The following is a 24506-nucleotide window of genomic DNA, read 5'->3' on the forward strand; positions in this document are numbered from 1 at the left end:
AGCATCCAAAAAGCATTCCCCTTTCCTGTATATATCCGTCAAAGTTTCCATCGAATCTACCCGTATGTTAAGAATTGTATGCTGAATTTCTGAACGTAAGTTACGCCTCACAATCTCAATCAGCGTCTTATCACTAAGAGACTGGTCGAGTCTATCGGTTAGGTTTAGGATGGCATCGTAGAAGCTTTCGAACGTTTCTTTTTCCTTCTGTTTTCTATCCCTTATCATTTGGCGGATATCCACATCTGTACTGTAGTCTCGGAATTGCTTCCTCAACGCAGCACAAAGATTTTGACAACGAACTACTCTTACCGACTTGTGGTATCGCCAAAAGAAATCAGATGCATTGCCATCGAATAGCGAACTCGCATTTTCACACAGAAGTGAGAAATTTCCCTCTAACGTCTGGTGAGTAAGGGCCTCAACTCTATAGATAAAGCTATCGATTCCTATTGTATCGGTGGTTCCTGAAAATCTTAATTACCAGTTCGACGTTATGTGGCCTAGTTTATGTGGTCTTTGGGCCAATTCTGAACCTACCGATCTGGCGCTGTTAGTACGCGGAGGTAGCCCTGGATCTGGTTGCTGCCTATTGATTCCTAGTAGCTGCTCTAGAGAAGTATTCCTGCTGGTATTTGGATTGTGCATAGCCTTGACAGCGGCTGCAATTTCGGCAGACATTTGGCTCATCTCGACAGACAGACATGGCTCAATCGACTCGGCTATTGATGCTGATCAAGAATATATATACTTTATGGGGTCGGAAACGCGTCCTTCTGGACGTTACACACATTCACTTTTACCACAAATCTAATATACCCTATACTCATTTTGATAATAGTTATAAAAATATAACGAAATTTAATTTATTGAAATTATAAAATCAATGAAAGGAAATGATCTCCCGCTCCCAATATCTGCATACCAATTGTCCGTCTTTTGGCAACATCTAATAGCAAATTTATAAAACTGATCAACACAAGTGAATCGTGGACAGAAGGCATTTCATGACAAAAAAAAACCTCTCCTTGTTTCCTACGCAACTCAATTTCTCGATCACAAACAACTAAAAGAACTGACATGTTTCCGTTCCAGTCCATCCGCCGTGGTCGGAGAATCATCCCTAAGGTTGAATCAACTTGATTTCCAATCGTCAGAATGGCTTTTAACAGAAACCACAAAACAATTAAAGACAAAGTTAAGTGAAAACCATAGCTAGGTAAATGTGGTCAGAAGGCAACTGCTCGCAGACATTCTGAATTCCTATGCATTTTATCCCAGTGAAGTGAAGGGGCGAGTTGTTGATAATATTAAAATCATGCTCGAACCCACATCTCACTGGACAGGTTATCTCCTCTGGCGCTAATTCGCCTGCATTCTAAGTTTTTATAATAGTTCCATGCTCGTAGAAAACGTTGTAGTGAAACAGGTATTTGCCATCAAAGCTTTATGCTAACCAGCTTAAACTTTATGGACAGATACCCCACTCTGTTAACTCAGACAATACGAAGTTATAAATAAGACAAAAGGGAAAGTGGACAATTGTGGTCAATGTAATGTGTCAGTCCTCCTGGTATTATGTAATCGGAGTTTAAAATCATGTGAACGTATAAGCTAATGATTGAAAATGAAATTTTAAAGATTAAAAATGAATAATTAAATATATATGTTGATTAATCTCTACGGCTAGGAAACATTAAGACAACTTGGTCGGAACACCCCTAGATAATTCCTTCCATGCTAAAAAAATGGTTTTTACACCAAGTAAAAACTCACTCTTGCGAATCCACCGTTGAAAGCGCTTTCCGATGGTTGCTGCAAAGCTGTGGTAAAAGTTATTTTAAAGATTCGGGTTACAGCTGTTATTCATTGTTGCATTCTTCCCTCTATATGCCAAACTATTTAACTGTTCTGCCGCTCCGTTTTATTCTAATTTCTTGTATGCTAACTTATGCTACTTCTCTCGCTTGTCGCCTGCCCCCTTCTGCTACGTTGCTGCCGAGCGTTTCTGTATCTCACTCGCTCTCCTCTTGGGCTCTGCCTTCATTGCTTTCGCGCTCTCGCTCTGCCCCAGCGCGTTTCACCTATAGCTCCGCTCGCCGTCTATATTTTTTTTCTTAGGGCATTACCCTTGCGGTTTTATGTGCCGAATTCTAATGCTTGCCAATAATGCCAATATTTCTAATTCGGATTCGCAATAACACAATTCTTTTCGGTGCACTTTCCTTCACCATAAAAAAACTGAGGATCTTAATTGGGCATTGATATTATTCAGAGGCACTTATCTTGTTTTTGCGATATGCTTGGGGAAGGGCAACATTTCGGCTGCGATCCGAACTCCTTTCTTTTTTTTTTTGTTCGAATTTTTCTGGTTGCTTCACTGCTCTCGCCAACTTTTTCCCGTCCCGCTTGTAGCGAAGGTCGAGACTATCGGGATTTCGACTGCGCCTCTGCTCCCTCGTTATGCGCTGCTTCGGATCAGCTGTTTGTGCGTAGCTGTTCCGCCAGCCAAACTGCTAGGCGCCGAACCTAGTGCTGGGAGAAAGAATCTTCTGACGTATATGTAGCCCCGAAAGATCTGGAATATTTCATTTTGTTTCGCTTACCCATCAATCTTGTCCCCATTGGCCGGCCTAATCTTGGTTTTTTAATCCCGCGACTTTTCTTTGCGGCTGATGGAGACCACTCACGCTTTGACAATTTGTTCCCACTTTGCACTTGACTTTGGAATTTTTTTTTATTAAATTTTGGATAATATTTTGAACTTATTCGGATGCTGGACATCCAAATTCCAAAAGGAAGATGGGCATGCCCCATCGGTCGGATCAACTAGATGATGTTTGAATATCATCGCTTTCTCCTCTTTCTCATCAACTGCTATCCACCCTAACTTACCCCCAAAGGGAGTCAATATTTCAGAGCACAGTTTTAGAGCCCGTGACTTCAAAAACCCACTGTAGCCGCTAGACTTTGGCTGCCCATGCAGTTGGCGATCCACTTTGCTTTCGACCTTAGCTCGGCTACCAGTTTCTTACAAATATTAGCGGGAATCAGGATCGAATGTCTTTCTCGGCCGAGCAAATTTTCAAGAAGGTAGAAACTTGTTTCTACCTAAATTAAAATTTTCCAGAAGGTAGAAACAAGTTTCTTAATTTAAACAACAAATTACCAAGTTTTTTCGAACGCGACATTTAAAGAACTTAGGAGCCAATTTGGCATTAAAATTTGGCATTAAAATTTGGCGTGAATTTGCTCCAGGAAAAATTTCGGTGAAATACTTTCTGACCTTCTCGGAACGACACAGGCTTTGCTTGTAAATTTTATTGGGCAACGGATAGCCCTGGATATCTTTTCGAATTAGCGGTAGATTGTCCGACCTAGATATCGGTACAACGGATTCTTCCAGCAAGTCTAACTCCTTCAGAAGCTTATAAGCTTCATGTCGACAAGTTGGTATGTGGTTGCCCATGGGTCGCAGAGTATAATTAGGAGCCACTCCTAAAAGAGATCTCCTTCTGGGGTCCTGGGTCCTGGGGCAGAAGAATTCGCAGCAACGGCTGGAGCAGGAATTGGCAAGACATCACCAGCAACCAACACACCCGCACTAAGAGTACTCACCACGTCAGAAGTGACGGCAGAAGAAACTGCAGGGATGGGATTGATTCTGTTGGGAACTTGGATGCTCAAAGGAAGAAAATTGCTCGGTGTAAAGAACACCGGAGCCACCGTTGGAGGATTTACAGATAACGGCGAGGCATGACCACACGGAGTAACAAATGCTTCCGATGGATGAAGGTGGAAGGCAGGCGTACCAATCGAATTAGGTTGCAAGAGATTGGTATCATTATGCGGAATTTTCCGGCTAGGCGATTCACTCAAGAGTTTGAGCCCAAGAAACTGCGATTCAAGGGCAAGAAATTTCTCGCTGAGAGCCACAAATTGTTTCCGGGCATCCAGAAATCCAGTTTGAGTCTGTCTCATAAATGTGCGCATTTCGGCCTCAATCTCCCGACAAGCCAGACATGACCAAGACAGGCCCATGCGTTTCGAGATCAGATCGTTTAGCCGGCCATCATTTCGGCCATCAGCACATTTCATGTGGGCAAAATTGTCGCACAGCTAGCAGCTAAGGAATGAATCACCAATGATTACACTACCCAATTCACATTTCTTTGCACTACAAACGATTGCCATTATTTACAGCGGTAGAATCACTGTGCACGAATAATAAAAGTACAGAGTGAGAGCGCAGGTAAAATGGGAGAGCAGACAGCAGAGCGAGCCCGACAATCAGCAGCACCGGCAATAATTCAGAGCAGATGATCCAAGTGCAGGAAACGAGCAGTAAACTCACCAAAGCAGAGACACAAGAGAATAGTCCACAAAAAGGGAGCGTACAGGCAATCCAGAGAGTGAGAGCATCAGCGCGAGCAGCAGGCCCGCTTTTGCTCACAAGAGAGTGTGGGCGATGCAAACGCTGATGCGCGAGAACAGTGAACACCGAAGAAACGATAACGAAAAGCAGACTGGGCAAAAAACAATACAAAATTGCCTGCCAGAGTCCGATGCGTTACGTTGCGAATATTGTATTTATATTAAACACTTGTTTAAAAACGAAGCACAATTTAAAATCAAATTAAGAGATGCGATGATATATCAAAACAAAGTCACAACAATGTTGTATGATATTTAAGCAAAGGGCGGAGAATGCAGGAGCAAGAAAAAAACACAACCGGCTTAAGCAAGAGCTAGAAGCGAATGAAAATGGTATTGTTTATAGAAAATATACTGAATTCGAATTGCTCTATGTTCCGTCAGAAATTCACGAAAAATTGTGCCATTTGGGAACTGAAAAATGTGTAACCGAGATTAAGAAACATTATTGGTTTCCGAATATGACCGCAAAAGTTGATAGTTTTATAAAAAATTGCATTAAGTGTATTACATTTAGTCTTCCGTCCCATTCGAACAATCGCTCATTGCATAGTATACCGAAAAGACCAATTCCATTCGACACATTGCATATTGACCATTTCGGACCCCTTCCCTCAGTCATTAATAAAAAGAAACACATATTGGTAGTCATTGATGGGTTTACAAAGATTCTTAAATTATATTTTGCAAACACAACTAGTACTTAGGAAGTTTGCGCATGCTTAACGAAATATTTTGAAAATTATATCAGACCTATTAGAATTGTCACTGATAGGGGCTCATTTTTCACATCGTTGGAATTCGGTGAGTTTATGCTATGTAACAACCTTGAACATATTAGAGCAGAAACTGCCTCACCACAGGCAAATGGGCAAGTGGAGAGAGTAAATAGAACAATGAAATGTATGTTAGCAAAGATAACTGAAGCATTGCTACAGTCAGATTGGTGTAAACTACTCACAAAAGCGGAATATGCAATAAACAATTCAAAACATTCGGTTACTGGGGAAATACCATCGGTGGTACTCTTCGGTGTTCAGCAAAGACACTGTGATATTGACGCTTTAACGGAATTTCTAGAAGACAAAACTAATTCAAAACCAAATAGAGACTAAATAGCAATTCGGAAAGAAGTATTAGATAAAATAACTGAAAACCAAATTTTAAGAAACATGTAGAATTTAAAGAAGGAGACTTTGTTCCCGTAGACATTGATAATTGTCAAGTATCTCAAATTCCGTATGATAGCGTAATAGAAGCCTGTTGACTTCGGAAATATACATTGTATTGGCGTGATCAGTGTAGAAGTATCTCCTACTAATCTGTATTCTATAATTTTTGCTTGGGAGATAACAAAAGTAACCAATTGTAAGGATCGGGGGCGATCCGTTAGGATGGCCGAGCTGTAGGGCAACACAAAGTATTAACCCTAACCAACCCCATATTAGTCCTTACCGATATTAACCCTAAGCGATCCCGATATTATACTGCGATAAGTCTGAAAAAGAATATAATAACCACGATGTTTGGAATTACATTGCTGTCTTCTCCAACGACATGACACTTCCCACACCTTGCGTTTGCCACGCTTTTGGTTAATTTTGTATTGGCCACCCATTATTTTTGCTTTTATATCGGCTGGTAATGCGAGGCCAGATGGTGGCAAGGACTGTGAATCAAATGTTCATATAATATTCGAATAGAAGCACACTCATGCATTTTTCTACTACACTTAAATAATCAAAAGAACCAACAATCGAATTGTCCATTTTCAGTAATTAGCAAAAAGTACAAGCACTGACAGAAAATTAAATGAAAATTGTCTTCTCGATAGCTTTCTGACATTTTCTTTTTTTTCGATTCGTTTGACTCACACATTCCACACTGCAGTCACCAAAAGAATGCAAAACAAAATGAGCGAGAGAGACACCACATACACTCTCACTCTGTCACAACGTTTTTTGTAACAGTGTGAGTGCGAGTCATACGAAATGCCAGGAGTCACTCGACAATTATGCCTTGAGTCAATGAGTCAGCAAATGAAGGAAAGAAAATGAGTTGAAAGATAGTGTGAAAAGGCAGGTGTAAATTGCAAGGCTCCCAAACGTGCGAAGGGGTCCTGCTTCCGTTGCGGCTATAAAGACGTTCCCGGAGCAGAAGTACACCAAAACTGCAATGGAACCAAAAACTCCCAGAGATGAAGACAGCGACGAATACCCATTTTTTCGATATTTGACCATGTAGGAGTATATTTTTACACTGATCCAAGACGCAAGACTTATAAAAATGTTCTTTCCGCTATGTTCGACGTGGGCAGCGCCGTTAATATTAGAAAACATCATATTCCAAAACATCAAAAAATACACTAGAAGAGTTGTTGACAAACTTATTGAAGACTTGCTGGCATAAGGCCATATCAAAGCGAGTGATTCCCCTTATACCTCCGCAATTGTACTGGTAAAAAAAAAATCAGGTGAGAAAAGGCTGTGCGTTCATTATAGACAATTTAATAAGATAACAGTAAGGGATGTGTACCCACTGCCATGCGAAACGCATCAGCTGTCTTTTAGCGATTTGTAAACAAAATATATTCGGCCCATTAATAAAACAAGGAAATGTAGTTGTATACATTGCAATCGGAACCAAAATTGCCAAACCATTGCAAGCTCTGACAAAAACTATAGGGAAATTTAAGCTAGATAACAAATGTGTGACAATATTTAATTATCTCTGTGAGAGACTCGACTCAGCACCAGTTCTAGCCCTGTATAGTCCGACTAAGGAAACAGAATTGCATTGTGACGATAGTGTCAAAGGGTTTGGAGGAATTTTATTACAAAAACAGGATGATAACAAATTTCATCCAATCTCATATTTTTCTCAAGCAACAACGCCAGCAGAAACTCTAGCCATAATCTACTCATTAAATAAATTTAAGATTTAGCTTAAAGGAATACCATTCCGAATAATAACCGATTTCATTGCCCTTACTCTAAACTGATGTAAGAAAACTGTAAATTCAAATACTGCTAGATGGGCCCTTGAACTTGAAAATTATGACTACACAGTGAATCATTGGAGTGGTAAATACATGCCCCATGTCGATGGCTTAAGTACATACCCCGCAATAAGTCCAGAATTCAGTTATGAAACAAAAGTTTTAGTTCAGGAAAACAAAAATAAGGATCGATTAGTTTCAGTTATAGATATAGATGACATCAATTTTCAGCTTCAGGTTACGTAAAATAAAGATAGCACTACAATTCAGTTGAAGGATAAGTTAGAAAGAGAACCAGTAAAAAATTCTGTATTGGAAGATTTATTTTTTTAAATTATTAAATTACCAAATTATCTGTTAATAATGGTACTTAATTACAAAAGGCGGGAAAAAAGAGAAGTTAAAAGTTAGCTAAATTCAAGTGATAATAAATATTGCATGCAATTAGTTGAAGAGACAGTTCAGGGGATATGGTATGACAGAGGGAGTTAAAATATTGGCATAAAACCCAAAAAGGTTCATGTACGGCATAATTAGCCCTACATATGGGTAAACGGATAGGCCTAAAAGTACGGGTAGGTCTAGATGGGACAGCCAAGTCAATCTGACCCAAGAGAGTTTGGGAGTCAACAATCCCGAGAAGGAGCTTGTGCACGAACATTACGCCATTGCATATTCTGCGATGGTGCAACGACGGCAGGTCAATAAGATTTAGCCTAGACCGGGTGGGTGTCAAGATTCTACCCGAGTCCCAGTTAAAGTTACGAAGGGCAAAAATTGAAAATTGCTTTTGCACGGATTCAATAACAACCTGCTGTTCTTTATACTGCGGGCTCCACACACAAGAACACTACTCCAATATAGGACCTACGAACGAAATGAACAGTTGTTTCGTAACGTACGGGTCGTCAAACTCCTTGGACCAACGCTTGATGAACGCTAAAAAACATTTAGCTTTATTTACAGTTGCAGCTAGATGGATGTTGTTGAGTCCAGGAACATGAGAATTGCGGATAAAACACAATCGCTTATCTTCATAGGTACTTAGGCGTTGGTTGCGTTTTATTTCCTATTTGCAAAAGGAGGTTAATACATTTTATTCTTATATGTAGGTAATATATCTACGCACGCTTCGTCTTTTCTCCCCGCTTTTTTCGACTGCTCAAACTAATGTGACCTTCTTGTCTTTTCATATTGTGACCATTTTTCTTCTTTCTTTTTTCTATATGTAGGGTATGTGTGCCCTTGCTTAAAACTAAGTATATATAAGCTAATTTTTCTCGACAACAGCTGTTAAAACACATCTTATGATCAAAAAGGACTCCGAGGTCATTTGAACTCGAAATTCGCTCGAGGACATGATTTCCTAGAACATATGAGACAAAATGTGCAGCGCGACGGTAAAATGTCATAAGTTTGCATTTAGAAAGGTTCAGAAAAAGAAGTTTAGTTGAACACCACAATAGTAGTTCACTTAGATCCAGTTGAAGGCGTGTGTGCAAATACCAATCAGAGTAAGACAGACAGATCTTAACATCATCAGCATACATTAGTGTAGTAGAGTATGTTGTAACTTGAGGATGGTCATTCACAAATAAAACGAGGGGGAACGTTGTGAGTTGCTGCGGACACCGCAACTCTACAGTTATACCCGATACTTAGTCAGTATGGCTCTGCTCCGGCAGACGCCGCTTATATTGAACGACACGAAAACGAGTGCGTGCCAGAGAGACAGAAAATCAGTCTGAGCGTGACGTCGGGCGCTGCTTAGCCACTGCAAATAGATTTGTTCCTTTTGGTTACCAAAATGATCCGTTCTGATCCAGATTCAGCAATCTGATAGATGTGGTCATTGTCTATGATACTGCGTTTTTAGTTTTCTCGTATCCTCAATATTGTGGATGCAACAGTTCTTCGTCCTTTGTGGGTCGGAAGGGGGTGAGGCGAAATTTTGAGATATACCTTTTATAGTGAGATCTAACAGGAGTGCGGATACTAAATTTGGTTACTCTAGCCCTAATAGTCTCTGAGCTTTGTGAATATCCCCAGATTTGCATCCTTTGCGGGGGCGGAAGAGGGTGTGGCGAAACAAACTCGTCTCGGTTCGATATATTAGGAGTGTGGATACCAAATTTGGTTGCTCTAGCTTTTATAGTCTCTGAGATCTAGGCGCTAATGTTTTACTCTAAGCAAAGCCGCCTATGCTACGTGTGTGTTAGACAGAGACAGGGCGAGAAAAAATGAAATTGTTTTCTTGATGCTGGCTATAATAATAATACGATCCAATTCAGACTCTGCAGTCTTAAAGATACGGTTCTGCGATTTTCTACGATTCTGCGTTTTTGGTTTTATCGTATCTTTAAAAATGTGGATGCCACAGATTTTCGCACTTTGTGGGGGCGGAAGTGGGCGGGGCGAAGTTTTGAAATATTTTTGTAGCAGTGACATATCACAGAAGTCTGGATCCAAAACATCGTTGCTCTAGCTCTTATAGTCGTTGAGCACTAGGCGCTGAAGGGGACAGACGGACGGACGGACAGACGGTCAGACAGACATTGCTCAATCGACTCGGCTATTGATGCTGATCAAGAATATATATATTTTATGGGGTCGGAAACGATTCCTTCTGGGCGTTACACACATCCATTTTCACCACAAATCTAATATACCCCAATACTCATTTTGAGTATCGGGTATAATAAACAGAAGCGCGCCCAGTGGAACACCTGCAGTAACATTACAATATTTGACAGCACCTTAGAAAACAAAACACGTTGAGTACGGTTAGAGAGATAGGACAAAATCCAATCTAGAAGATTCGTTGGGAACCCTAGTAAAATCGAAAATCGAATGCCTTGCTGAAGTCCGTAAAAATTACATCCGTCTGCAAATCACTTTGAAAACCAGGGTGGATTAGGTTAAAAATCTCAAGAAGGTTAGTCGATGTTAAACGATGTCTGAAAGAACGGTGCTGCGACGGAGATATCAAGCTGCAACAAAGATGTTGCAGTTGCCGGGTGACCAGGGCGTTACCACAATAGTTTTCAATATTTGATCTTAAACCTTTTTTTGTGAAGCGGAATGATGTAGGACTCATTCCAAATTACTGGGAGACAAGACTGTTACAAAGATAGGTTGAAGAGAAAGGTCAAGGGTCATTACAAAAGTTTCTACTAAATTTTGAAAAGTAATGATTATAACACTGACTATAAACGGCAAGGAACAGAGAGCGAGCGGAGGAGTATAGAGCTACGGCCGACGATACAGTTACAGTGATATCTGGAACAAATGTATCAAGGGCGGAGTAAATAGAGCTATAAAGGCACTATGAGGTCAAGAAGTCTGTCCCTAATGTTTTCAACGGCATTAATTTGGACAAGGGAAATATCCGTTAGCCCATTGATAAAGTCATTATGGCAATTGGGAAACAACAGGTTAGCGTCATCGCAAGGCAGCCAAGAAAGAAATGGGAGGTTAAAGTCGCCCATGACAATAATTCGATCATTGCACCCTAATGCAGATACGACAGAATTAATTGCTGAGAGGTGGTGTAAGTAAAGCTCAGCATCAGACCTGGGAGGAATGTAAGAGTAGGTTAAATAGAAAAATGCCGAGCCAACACGAACTTTGACTGCAACAAATTCAATTCTATGGATGTTAATGAAGGAATAACTCAGATGAGAAAACAGATTTGACTGCAATCAGAACCCCACCTGCAAAAGATGGGCGGTCCATTCTATAAATAGTGTAACTATCAATGAAAATTTCATGATCACTGATAGAAGAGTTAAGGCAGATTTCGGTAAACGCGATGGCATCGAAATCAAAAGACGCACTATTAGTATGAATTTGACGCAATTTGCCCAACAAACTGCGAACGTTCTGATGGTACATAGAAAAATGGTACATCAGTTTTTTGGAGCAGCAGGTTCGGTAATTCTGGGACTTGAGTTCGAATCTTTGAGAAGGAACTCATGCATAATTGTATGCTCAGGCCATATTGACGGTTCTAGAGAATTGGATAGTAAAGAATCAGGGAGAAGAATTTTAAAGGATTATATGTTGCGCTTCTGTTTATATGTAAATTTAGTCACAACTATATCATCCCGTTTAGAGTTTACCCGTTATACCCGTTAAGTTTAGAGGAAAGATGTTGTTTAACGTCCTCCGTTGTAGCCTCACGAATAAGACAAGAAACAAATATTGCTTTCCGAAGGACCACTTCTCTAAGTTGAAGTCCTGAGCGAGATCGAGATGGTGGAGCCACTCCTAAAAGAGATCTCCTCCTGGGGTCCTGGGGCAGAAGAATTGGCAGCAATGGCTGGAGCAGGAATTGGCAAGACATCACCAGCAACCAACACACCCGCACTAAGAGTACTCACCACGTCAGAAGTGACGGCAGCAGAAAGTGCAGGGATGGGATTGATGCTGTTGGTAACTTGGATGCTCAAAGGTAGCACATTGCTCGGTGTAAAGAACACCGGAGCCACCGTTGGAGGATTTACAGATAACGGCGAGGCATGACCACACAAGGTGGAAGGCAGGCGTACCAATCGGATTAGGTTGCAAGAGATTGGTATCATTATGCGGAATTTTCCGGCTAGGCGATTAGCTCAAGAGTTTGAGCCCAAGAAACTGCGATTCAAGGGCAAGAAATTTCTCGTTGAGAGCCACAAATTGTTTCCGGGCTTCCAGCAATCCAGTTTGAGTCTGTCTCATAAATGTGCGCATTTCGGCCTCAATCTCCCGACAAGCCAGACATGACCAAGACAGGCCCATGCGTTTCGAGATCAGATCGTTTAGCCGGCCATCATTTCGGCCACCAGCACATTTTATGTGGGCAAAATTGTCGCACAGCTAGCAGCTAAGGAATGAATCACCAATGATTACACTACCCAATTTACATTTCTTTGCACTACAAACGATTGCCATTATTTACAGCGGTAGAATCACTGTGCACGAATAATAAAAGTACAGAGCGAGCGCGACAATCAGCAGCACCGGCAATAATTCAGAGCAGATGATCCAACGAAGTGCAGGAAACGAGCAGTAAACTCACCAAAGCAGAGACACGAGAGCAGGCCCGCTTATGCTCACGAGAGAGTGTGGGCGATGCAAACGCTGATGCGCGAGAACAGTGAACACCGAAGAAACGATAACGAAAAGCAGACTGGGCAAAAAACAATACAAAATTGCCTGCCAGAGTCCGATGCGTTACGTTGCGAATATTGTATTTATATTAAACAATTGTTTACAAACGAAGCACTGGTGATAAACACAATTTAAAATCAAATTAAGAGATGCGATGATATATCAAAACAAAGTCACAACAATGTTGTATGATATTTAAGCAAAGGGCGGAGAATGCAGGAGCAAGAAAAAAACACAACCGGCTTAAGCAAGAGCTAGAAGCGAATGAAGATGGTATTGTTTATAGAAAATATACTGATTTCGAATTGCTCTATGTTCCGTCAGAAATTCACGAAAAATTGTGCCATTTGGGAACTGAAAAATGTGTAACCGAGATTAAGAAACATTATTGGTTTCCGAATATGACCGCAAAAGTTGATAGTTTTATAAAAAAAATGCATTAAGTTTATTACATTTAGTCTTAGTAAATAGTGGGCCATAAGACGCTTCGATTTTGATTGGAAATGCAATGCTGACTTAAAAAAATATGCATCAAGCAGTAGGATGTATCTATAAATACAGATGATAAAATTCAAAATTCACGGCGCCAGGCGACTTACGACCCGAATATGCAGACTGGTCGAAACTGCGATCAGTAGGAACTGATTACGCATTAAAAGTTCACAAGAATTTATTTTGGGCTTTTAATTATTTGGAAGAGCAAAGAATATAAGGAAATTTTGGACCAGCCGCCTTTGTATATTAAAAGAAAAAATAGACTGCTCATATATTTCATCGATTATTTTTAGCTTTGGATTTTGTTTATGAAAACGCGTGTAAGCTCTAAGTTAGTGTTTAAATTTATTGTTGCGAAGTATATAAACATATTTTTTCCGACTTCTAGGAAAAATTTTATTATGCTGCAAGGATGTCTAAAATGTCACTTATTCCCTTATTCCTTATTTTTTTTCCGAATTCAAACACGCCTCACCATCTATTTTTTTACCTGTTGCCATAAAGTATAAGTGTTTTAAACAGGGACCGTAATCATTATAACTTATATAATAAAAATTACTTCGTAATGATTATGTTTCAATATATCAATTTTTTTACCCGATACTCAAATTAAGTCATTAGATTTGTAGTGAAAGTGGATGTGTGTTACGTCCGGAAGAATGCGTTTCCGACCCCATAAAGTATATATATTCTTGATCAGCATCAATAGCCGAGTCGATAGAGCCATGTCTGTCTCTCCGTCTGCCTTATATCTGACTATAAGAGCTAGAGGAGTGAAATTTCAGATAAAGACTTTTATGATATGTCACTTTTACAAGTATATTTCAAAACTTCGACCCGTCTACTTCTGTGGCATCCACAATTTCAAAAATACGAGAAAACAGAAAACGCAGAATCGTAGAGAATGATTGTATCTTCTAGACTACAGAATCTGAGCCAGATCGTATCATTATTATAGCCAGAATCAATCTTGAGGTGGAACACAGACCAGGAGAACGGCTGAAGCATGTGGATTGCATTAGTAGCTACCCAATTGATGTCATGATGGTATCGTTGAAAGTCACAGCAAGAATTAAAAAAGCCCAGCAGGTAGATAAGATGATCAAAGCAGTTTTCGAAATTCTGAAAAGTAAACTCTATGAAAACTTAAAGTTGAAAGCTGATCTCGTGTACAAGTTGGTGCAAGGCACGGAATTGGTCGCGAAATCATTAGAGAAAGAAATAATAGCCGATGCTCATAACGCAGAATACTTTGCCGCACAAAAAACAATACATGCTGTACAGCAGAGTTATTAGATTCCACATCTGGAAGGAAAAGTAATGAAGATCTTATAAAACTGTATGATATATATCATCTACAACAAAAAGCTTGGTAAAAATAGTGATTTCTGCATCAAATCGATAAAGGATCACAGCCGCTGTATACTATTCGTGTGGATCACCAAGAACCTATGGATGCTACTTCAAAGCACTACAAGTACATATTCGCAATGGTTGATAGCTTTCGTAGATTCGTGTGGATGTTTAGCACAAAAACAACAGGAGCATGTGTATTTTGAATCCGGCACGTATAGTAAGTGATCGTGGAGCAGCATTTACATCTTCGAGCTTTGAGGAATTTGTGAAGGAAAAGAACATAGAACATGTATGAAGCACCACAGGGTTACCAAGAGGAAACGGACAAATTTAACGCGTAATTCTGAGCCAAATTGTCGGAGGAGGAGATGGTATAAGTTCGTATCGCGAGTTCAGAGGGCTATTAACAGCACTGTTCATGTGTCTACAAAGCGTTGTCCATTTGAGCTGATGATCGGGTTAAAAATGCGTTGTGGACCGGATAGCGACATACTTCAGCTGATAGAAAAAGAGATGGTTGATAATTTTGAAGACGAGAGATAAAAGATGCGACAAGAGGCAAAAGAAAATATTCAGCAAGCCCAGGACAGATACAAGGAACAATTCGATAAAAAGGGGAAATGCGAATACGGATACAAGGTCGGAGATCTCGTAGCCATACGTAGAACACAATTTGTAACCTGAAGAAAGATGGCCAGCGAATTTTTAGGACCATACAAAATAACTAACGTGAAACGAGACGGACGCTATAATGTTCGGAAAGCAGCAGACGTCGAAGGAACAAACAATACGACCACAAGCAACGATAACATGACACTATGGAGCTTTTCTGTAGAAAACAAGGACGCATGGTCATCAGGAATTGATGACTAATCAGGATGACCGAGTGTAAGAAGGAGTGGGCCAGCTGGCCTATTGAGGGGGCAGCGGGGATAAGCAACAGCAGTAATAACAGCAGCAGAGGAACAGCTGATGATGATGAAAAGGAGAGAACAGCAGCATACGGACGTGACTCAAGCAGCAGCAGAAATAAGCCGTAACATTAAGAACTTTTGTAAGCACCCATACCATAATAATACGAATAAACAATACTCTAAATAATATCTTACATATATATGTACTAATTTGAAAGAATATTCCCCTCAAGTGCTCAAGTAATTAAGTTTTCCGATAATCAATGATACCAGATACTCAAAATAAGTATAGGGGTATATTAGATTTGTGGTGAAAGTGGATATGAGTAACGTCCAGAAGGAATCGATTCCGACCCCATAAAGTATATATAAGTAATAATAAGTTTGCGGGTTGTTAAGAATAATATGGTAACACTTTATTCATAATTATGAGTTATTAAAAACACCAAGTATGTTGTGGCCACTCGGCGGATCCCGGTCTCGAGCCGTCACTCTTCATCCGCCGGGCCCGTCGCAATTCAGCAGAAACGCTGACATTGCGCCTCGTGCCTGGTGTCCAATGCATGCTGGCATCCGGCGGTCTCGGCGGTCTCCCATGGTCAGCGAATCTGCCTACTCAGCGATCTTGCAGGAATCCCGCCCAGTTGCCAATTTGGTTAACATTTGTTAACTACTCCCTATTTCAAGACTTGGCCGTCCTCGCTCAAGCCCATGTTCTTCAGCACCTGCTGGATGGCGTCGGCTGTTTCCTTCCGCTGAGTGCGCCGCAGTTTCCAGAAGATTCCGGCTTTGATGGCGTATATGAGTACGCCTACGGCTACGGCTACGGCTAGCACGGGCCCGGTGACAAGGCCCGTCTGAACTTCAGCGATGCGTTCCAAATTTTTCGTCGCTGAGTTTGTGGAGGTATGGCAGGCTCAGCAGAGTTTGGTGCCAGGTGACGTTGATTCTTGTGGCCGCTGCCACACCTGGGAGCCTTTTCGGCACGCTATTGAAGTTGGTGTTCGTAGAACCCTTCATGCAGGCTACCTGGTCAAAATTCACCAGGTACTTTCCCGTAATTCGGCGTTCCGGGCCATTGTCAATGGTTACGAAGGCATGTGCGGCGTTGATTATTACGATGCCCTCATCTACTTCGAAGATCGGGGGCAAATCATTGGGTTGTGTGTCGCAGTGGGCTACTTCTCCGGAATGCAGCTCTTGGGCACAGTTGTTTGTCGGTGCCGCCTTGCAAAAGGCAAGGTCTGGGAGCCCTTTGCATGACGTGACTGCAATGATCTTGCTGTCGCACTCAGCTACGATGTTCTCTGGCATTCGGATTATTACCCCGCTACGAATATTATTAATTCTTTGTTAACTAAGGCCCTCACATTGGCAGCGCACATTGGGTTACGCTGATACAGGTAGGACTTTTATTCAAAATCGCCTTCAAATCATCGATATCAATGATAGCCGGGTTAATTATGTTTATTGTCGCCTATCATTATGTTTTGTCTATGAGAGTGCAGATTGCCGGCGAAAGTTTTCACGAATATATACTGCAGATGAAACGCATTGCTGCACGTGGGACAACAGACACGGAGTCGGTAATTCGATACATTGTCGACGGACTGAATTTAAAAACGGATTACAAGTACACCTTGTATGGATGCAGCTCATACAAGCAGCTGCGAGAGAAGTACGAAATCTACGAAAGAACGCTCGCGGTTGATGGGGGTTTGCCCCCAAGCAAAAAGACTCACAGCCGTTCGGAAAGAAGTCCAATTTCACCAAGTATGAAAGGAAGCTGCTACAATTGTGGATCCCAGGAGCATCTACGCAAGGATTGCCGAGCTGCATTAAAGTGTTTCCGCTGCAATCAGACTGCACACATGTCTAAGGATTGCCCGAGTGCTGCTGCCGTAAAAGTTTCATACGAGGAAAAACACCTCAAATCTCTAAAAATTAACGACGTGCAAGTCAAGGGGCTCATAGACACCGGTGCAGATGTTTCCCTATTAAAGATGTCAGTGTTCGGCAAAATGAGTGGTATCCATCTGCAAGCCAGTTCGTCAACTTTGAGGGGACTTGGAAACAACATCACACGCTCCGCTGGGCAGTTTACGGCAGAAGTGGAGATCGACGGAATGCGACTGGCACACAAATTCCTTGTGGTGGCCGATCATGCCGTCGGTTGCGAATTGTTGCTTGGACACGACTTTATATCCAAGTTCATAATGACATCAACGCCAGGAGGATACCCTGAGGACACCAAACAGATAAGTATTTACAACGTGGTCGAAGCAAATACTGACATAAACATTCCACCGCAGTTCAGAGATGCCGTCCAATCAATGATTCAGGAGTTTACTGAAAAGAAGCAGAGTGCAGTGTGCCCGATCATGCTGAAGATCGTACCGGACGAGAAAATAGCGCCGTTTCGACATTCGCCAAGTCGAGTGGCCATCAGCGAAGCCGACGTTGTCAAGCAGCAGATCGATGAATGGGCCAACGCTGGGATAATACGACCCTCATCATGAAATTTCGCCAGTCATACTATAATTGTCAAGAAAAAGGATGGGAGCAGCCGGGTCTGCGTAGACTATCGTCAGTTGAACAAGATCGTCTTGAAAGATTGCTTTCCCGTTCCAATCGTTGAAGAGGTGCTGGAAAAACTGGAAAATGATAAGGTGTTCGCCATCATGGACTTAGAAAATGGGGTTTTCCACGTTCCTGTGGAAGAAAGCAGCAAAAACATACGACATTCATAACGAAGGAAGGCCTCTTTGAGTTCAACCGTGCGCCTTTTGGTTTTTGCAATTCGCCAGCAGTTTTCATCCGTTTTATAAGTTTTGTATTTCAAAACCTTATAAATGAAAACATTCTTGACCTGTACATAGACGAGATACGCACTGATGCGTCAAAGGACGGGTTTGTAGCGGCGTTGTTACAATGGCACGAAGGACAAATGTATCCGATCTTATTCTGGAGTAAGTAAACCTCGGAGTCTGAAGCACGACAGCATAGCTATATACAGGAAGACAAAGCAATTTTCCTAGCGTGCAAAAAATTTCGTCAGTACATACTTGGAATCAACTTTAAGCTCGTAACGGATTGCGCTGCTTTCAAGCAAACGTTAAGCAAGAAGGACGTTCCGCGGGAGGTAGCCCAATGGGTCCTGTACCTACACGACTACGACTTTGAAGTGGAACACAGACCAGGAGAACGGCTGAAGCATGTGGATTGCCTGAGTAGGTACCCAATTGATGTTATGATGATATCTTCGGAAGTCACAGCAAGAATTAAGAAAGCCCAGCAGGAGGATACGATGATCAAAGCAGTTTCCGAAATTTTGAAAAGTAAACCATATGACAACTTTAATACTGAAGTCTTTAGAAAAAGAAATAATAACCGACGCTCACAACGCAGGACACTTTGCCGCTCAAAAAACAATGCATACCATACAGCAGAGCTATTGGATTCCACATCTGGAAGGAAAAGTAATGCAGATCATAGGAAACTATATGAAACCTATGTATGAACCTTGGGCCTATGGATGCTACTTCAAAGCAGTACAAGTACATCTTCGTAATGGTTGATAGCTTCAGTAAGTTCGTATGGATGTATCCCACAAAAACAACAGGAGCAGACGAAGTTCTCAAGAAGTTAAGGGAGTGGTCTGATGTATTCGGTAATCCGGCACGCATAGTAAGCGATCGTGGAGCAGCATTTACATCTTCAAGCTTTGAGGAGTTTGTCAAGGAAAAAAACATCGAACACGTATGGAGCACTACAGGGGTACCAAGAGGAAACGGACAAATTGAACGCGTAAACCGATCTATTCTGAGCATCATTTCCAAATTGACATCGGAGGAACCTGGAAGATGGTATAAGTTCGTACCGCGAGTCTACAAGCGGTCTACAAAGGTCTACAAAGCGTTGTCTATTTGAGCTGATGATCGGCTGAAAAATGCGTTGTGGACCGGATAGCGACATACTTCAGCTGATAGAAAAAGAGATGGTTGATCATTTTGAAGACGAGAGACAAAAGATGCGACTAGAGGCAAAAGAAAATATTCAGCAGGCCCAGGACAGATACGCTTTAATGTTCGGAAAGCAGCAGACGTCGAAGGAACAAACAATACGACCACAAGCAACGATAACATGACACTATGGAGCTTTTCTGTAGAAAACAAGGACGCATGGTCATCAGGAACTGATGACTAATCAGGATGAACGAGTGTAAGGAGTAGACAAGCTGGCCCATTGAGGGAGCAGTAGTTAACAGCAGGAACGGCGGATTAACAGCAGATGGACAGCAGTACAACAGCAGTAATAACGCTAGCAGATGAACAGCTGATAAGCAGCAACAGCAGAGAAGAAGAGAAACTAAAAAAGGCAGTCGAAAGAGGGAACACGAGCATACGGACGCGACTCAAACAGCAGCAGAAATTCAGCATAAATAAGCCTTAACCTTAAGAACTATTTTAATCACACATACCAGGCCACCGCGATAAAAATACGAATTAAGAATACTTTAAATAATATCTTACATGTATAGTTAATATTGATAAATAAAATTCAAATAAGGATTATATATTAAGTTTGTAAATGTAAAGCGAGGGGGAACGCTGTGAGTTGCTGCTGCTACCGCGACTCTACATTTATACCCGACACATAGTCAGTATGGCTACATTGAGCGATAAAGAGTGCGTGAGGTAGAGACAATAAACGTGTCTGAGTATGTCGTCTGCAAATTGCAATTGCACTGCAAATTTATTTGTTACTTTTGGCTATAATAAAAATCGATCTAATCAAGAGTCGGCTATCTGGTAGATATGGTAATTTTCTTTGATTTGAGTTTTTAATTTTCTCGAATTTTCAAAATTGTGGATGCCACAGATCTTCGTCCTTTGTCATAGGGACGAACAGACGGACACCCAGAAATGGCTCCATCGACTCGGCTATTGATGCTGATCAAGAATATATATACTTTATGGGGTTGGAAGCGCTTCTTTCTGAACGTTACACACATCCATTTTCACCACAAATCTAATATACCCCTATACTTATTTTGAGTATCGGGTATAATGAATGTGTGGTTCAAATCACAACGTCTAACACAATTCGGCACGGTTTAATGTAATTTAAAAAACAAAAATAATTTTTTGTAGTAAAAAATAATACCCTCTATTTTTGTTGTTGAATTTTTACTTTCATAACAAATAAGGGACACTCTAATGTACACGCTATTGTATTGGTGTCGATCACTTTTGAACAGAGTACGTTTGCTGGCAGCGTTGCAGCATATCACTTTTCTATGCTCAAGAGATCCATGCCAACCACTGCTTTAAGCCAGTATAGTAGTTCTACAGAACATATCCATGAGATTTAAACTTCAACTCACATGCCGGTTTCCGTCCACAAGATATCCTCCAACATGGTAGTGCTTTTGCTGAATATTGGGTGAAAGAAGTTGCCTGTAAAATATATAAAAAGAGTTCTCATAATAACTATTTCCAACTTTTTATCTAAACATAATTCAACTTATAACTGATAGTCAAACTGACACTTCAAAGGAACACTAGCTATGCGGTGGCTAAGCTTTTAATACACTTAATCGTCGATCCAAAGTTGCTTGGTGATTCGCTTTTTTATATCAGGAACTCAAAAAGTATATGAATATGAATACGTATATATATATATGTATGAATATATTAGATTCGTGCAAATGTACATATGCAGCAGCCAGAAGGTGCATAGACTCCTGCATTTAAACTGAAACAAGCGTATTTTAAAATTAAACGGATAATCAGAAAGGTTCAACCAAAGAGGAAATTTGTTGTTTCACGGCTGGCCCCTGGCCTTACATTTAATGATGTAACTGCTTTTATACAAAGCAAAAAAAAAACGTTGGTTTAAAGGTGGATAAGTTTAACTTTTCTTATGCCATGGAGATAGCTTCATTTAAGATATTCGTTTCCCCAACTCAATTCGACATCATTTGCTCTGCCAAATTTTGGCCGGAGCATTTAGTGGTTAAAGAGTATAAGGCTATCCTCATCTTCGCGATCTATTTCCAACCTTTCAAAAAACTAATTTTTTCTCTTGCAGTAACCTATCAGAATGTGAGAGGCTTACATAATAAGCTTATCACTCTTTTTCCGGATAGTGATATATTTTCATTTTACGTTATTCTGTTTACCGAGACCTGGTTAAAACCGGACATTCTTTGTTCCGAAGTTTTCGCAGGTCGGTACACAACTTTTAGAAAGTTCGTTCGAAAGACCGTTCGTCTCGACGTGCAGGAGGAGTTCTGATTGCAGTGGACTCAAGCTTCACGTCGGAGCACTTCACAGTCAAAGTTCAACAAGAATTTGAATTTTTGTGTGTCAAACTGATGCTCCTGACTTTTCCATCTCGTATGTTTGACAGTCCTCGGATATCTCAATATACGAGCAGCACATGGCTGCTATAAAAACGGATTCTTCCTCGTTATCAGATAAAGATCACATGATTTTTCTTGGTGACTTTATCTTGCCAGGTACTGTTGGGTCTTCGGTAAACGAGTCTAATAACATAGTGCCCATGTCACGATATGACATTATTCATGGCTTGCTTGACCAGTCCTTATTTCAAGGCACTTATGTAAAAATTTCCTGGGGTCGTTTGCTTGACCTGTGCTTTGCCTCGGATCCGGCCATAGTATTTTTAATCCAGAAGCACAACTAAGAGATAGACACGTATCCTGTTTCGAGAACAATCTCAAAGCTGTGAAAAGGGCAAAATCTGAAAGTTATGCTAGTTGAGTATCAAGCTGAGATGAACAACAAAATATCAAACAAACTAGGAGGTTTAAAAAAAATTAGAACGAATAGATTAGGATTAGGACTAAGATTCGACTTGAACACAGCGTCTGAATACCTAGATTACCTGAAAGAGCAGATCCCGCAGAAGAAATACGCTCAAATAAAGAAAATCTGTACTTATGTAAATAGTCAAAACTCGGGAGAGGTTTTGACTATGAATTATTTAGTCAAGGTTCTAGATAAAGGACAGAAAATAGCCGGTGGTAGAGATAAAATGACGGATGAGTCCTTAATCCTCAGAGTCCTTAATCCTGAATAAAAAAAAATGTTTAAACGAGTTTAAATAATATAATAAATAAAATCACATCGATTCCAAAAAAAAGCAAAAAAAGTAACTACAGAAACTACAGACCCATCTCTTTAATCGAAGTATTCGATAAGAAACTAAACTTTATGTTTTTGTTGATTTAAATTACTTTTATCCGACCAGATCTTACTCATAAAAAAAAGAAGAGAGAAAAAATAATTCTTGCAGGCCATTACTCCTATCAAGTCAGGATTAACCATCGATTAGCGGTAAATCTTGGAAAATGCTTGGTACGGGCAAAACAAGAATACTCAGTGTATATAGGAAATACAAATTTGATGGGAGTTGCCAAGCGAGTGCACTATGGAGATTTATGTGCGTCCGGCCACACCGCAGCACCTCATCAAATTTTTGGCAGCAAAAGAACTGTTTAAGGTAAAAAGATTGAACCCTGAACTATATGAAAATGTTAAAGATTCCATGACAGGGACAGCTGTCCTAAATGTATGTCCCGACCTGTATGAAGGTATGTTGCAGACATCTTCCCTGATCTTCCGGAGACCCCCTGGCATCATAATATTAAATGGATAGCTAAGGACATCAAAACAATCAATCAACTTCTTACCAACCATATTTACGATAAAGTCTACCTACACTAGATAAAAACCTTAAATTCAAATACTTCGAAAGATTGTTGAGTGGTTCACTTCTTTAAAATAAATATTTTTACAAAAAGAACAACTATTTTTAAGAGAATTGATTAAATTCAAAAATAAAGCCAAAATTGAAGTTGAAAAATACATATCGTAACTATAATAACGTCACGGCAATGCTACGAGAGTTTATGTTGGGGGGCTGGTTACCGGGGTTTCTGCCATGCAGAGCGATATCGCGGTTGGCAGACCCTTTGGGGCCGGGGACCGGGGGAATTGAATCGCGGCGATGAGCCAAAACTGTCCTGACCGACTATCAGCCAGCCAAGCTGGCAAGGCGATGGCTTTCACTCTGCCTTGCTGCCACCCGGAGGATCTGCTCCACGTGCATGGGTCACGACCAGCCCGACCCCCCTGCACATACGCTCCGGGCTCTAATCGCTGAATGCAAGGCCAAGGACAACGCATATCACAGTCAGTGCGAACCACTGACACTAACGAAAGATGGTCTTATTAAATCGGGGGAGTGATCCCACCTTCATTATTACAAACCGCAAGGAGGTCCTGGACCTCACGCTTGCCTCTCGTATCCTGGAGGGTTCTGGAAGAACACTCTGTCTCAGACTGGAAATTGAATTATCTTTTTTACTACCGACACCAGTTCAATTCCGGAACATCAGGCGGTCAAACTGGACGCGGTACTCAAACCACCTCTATCGTGCTCTCCTTGAGACTCCACCTGAAGAGGAAGAAACCTGAGTGGTGGACTCCTGAACTGGCAAAGCTAAGGCTGAGAACATTGAGCGGAAATGTCAGTCTGTTAACTTACAATAAAGAACTTAGGAAAGCCAAGCGTAAGTTCTGTATCGAAATCGAGAAGGAGTCAATAAGTTCTCTCGAAGACAAATAAATAATTTACGAGGGATTACGAGTCGTTTATATTTCCAAGGCAGTCAAGCCCTCACATACTGCCCACAAAGATATCAGATCCATAAGTCTATCGTCCTTCCTACTGAAGACGATGGAACGGCTCCTGGGAATGCATCGCACGGCGAGTATTCTGCCCGGTCTGATCTCAGACTCAGATCTGGACGTCAACGTCCACCAGATTTGTCAGCAGAGGCACGCCGTAGGGCGGAGTCCTCTCGCCCCTCCTAAGGAACGTGGCAGAACGAACTGCTGCAGGAGATAGAGGGGGGTGGCGGCCGTGTAATAGTATTCTCCGGTAAATTCCTAGTGAAAAGCACAAGTTCCGGCACTGACTTGTGGGGAAGCGCTAGCATTTAGCAACAATGCTAAATAGGCAAATAGGCCTAATCCTCGACAGAAAGCTCGATTGGAAACTGAGCATAGAGGATAGAGTAAAAAAGGACACAGTGGTCCTTTATACATGCAGAAGGGCAATCGGAA

The 24506-nt window shown here is 41.1% G+C and overlaps 1 protein-coding gene across 14 annotated transcripts in view; it reads right to left on the minus strand.

Moving 5' to 3' along the window:
- mmd (disintegrin and metalloproteinase domain-containing protein mind-meld) overlaps nt 1-24506 on the minus strand; it is a 557313-nt gene that overhangs the window by 348332 nt on the left and 184475 nt on the right. For all 14 annotated transcript variants that reach the window (XM_033383140.1, XM_033383136.1, XM_033383138.1 and 11 more), the window contains one exon: nt 20735-20807. In XM_033383140.1, the coding sequence (XP_033239031.1) occupies nt 20735-20807 (73 nt within the window). The remainder of the gene's footprint in view (nt 1-20734; nt 20808-24506) is intronic.

This window comes from Drosophila pseudoobscura, chromosome X (assembly GCF_009870125.1).
Source record: "Drosophila pseudoobscura strain MV-25-SWS-2005 chromosome X, UCI_Dpse_MV25, whole genome shotgun sequence".
NCBI lineage: Eukaryota > Metazoa > Arthropoda > Insecta > Diptera > Drosophilidae > Drosophila > Drosophila pseudoobscura.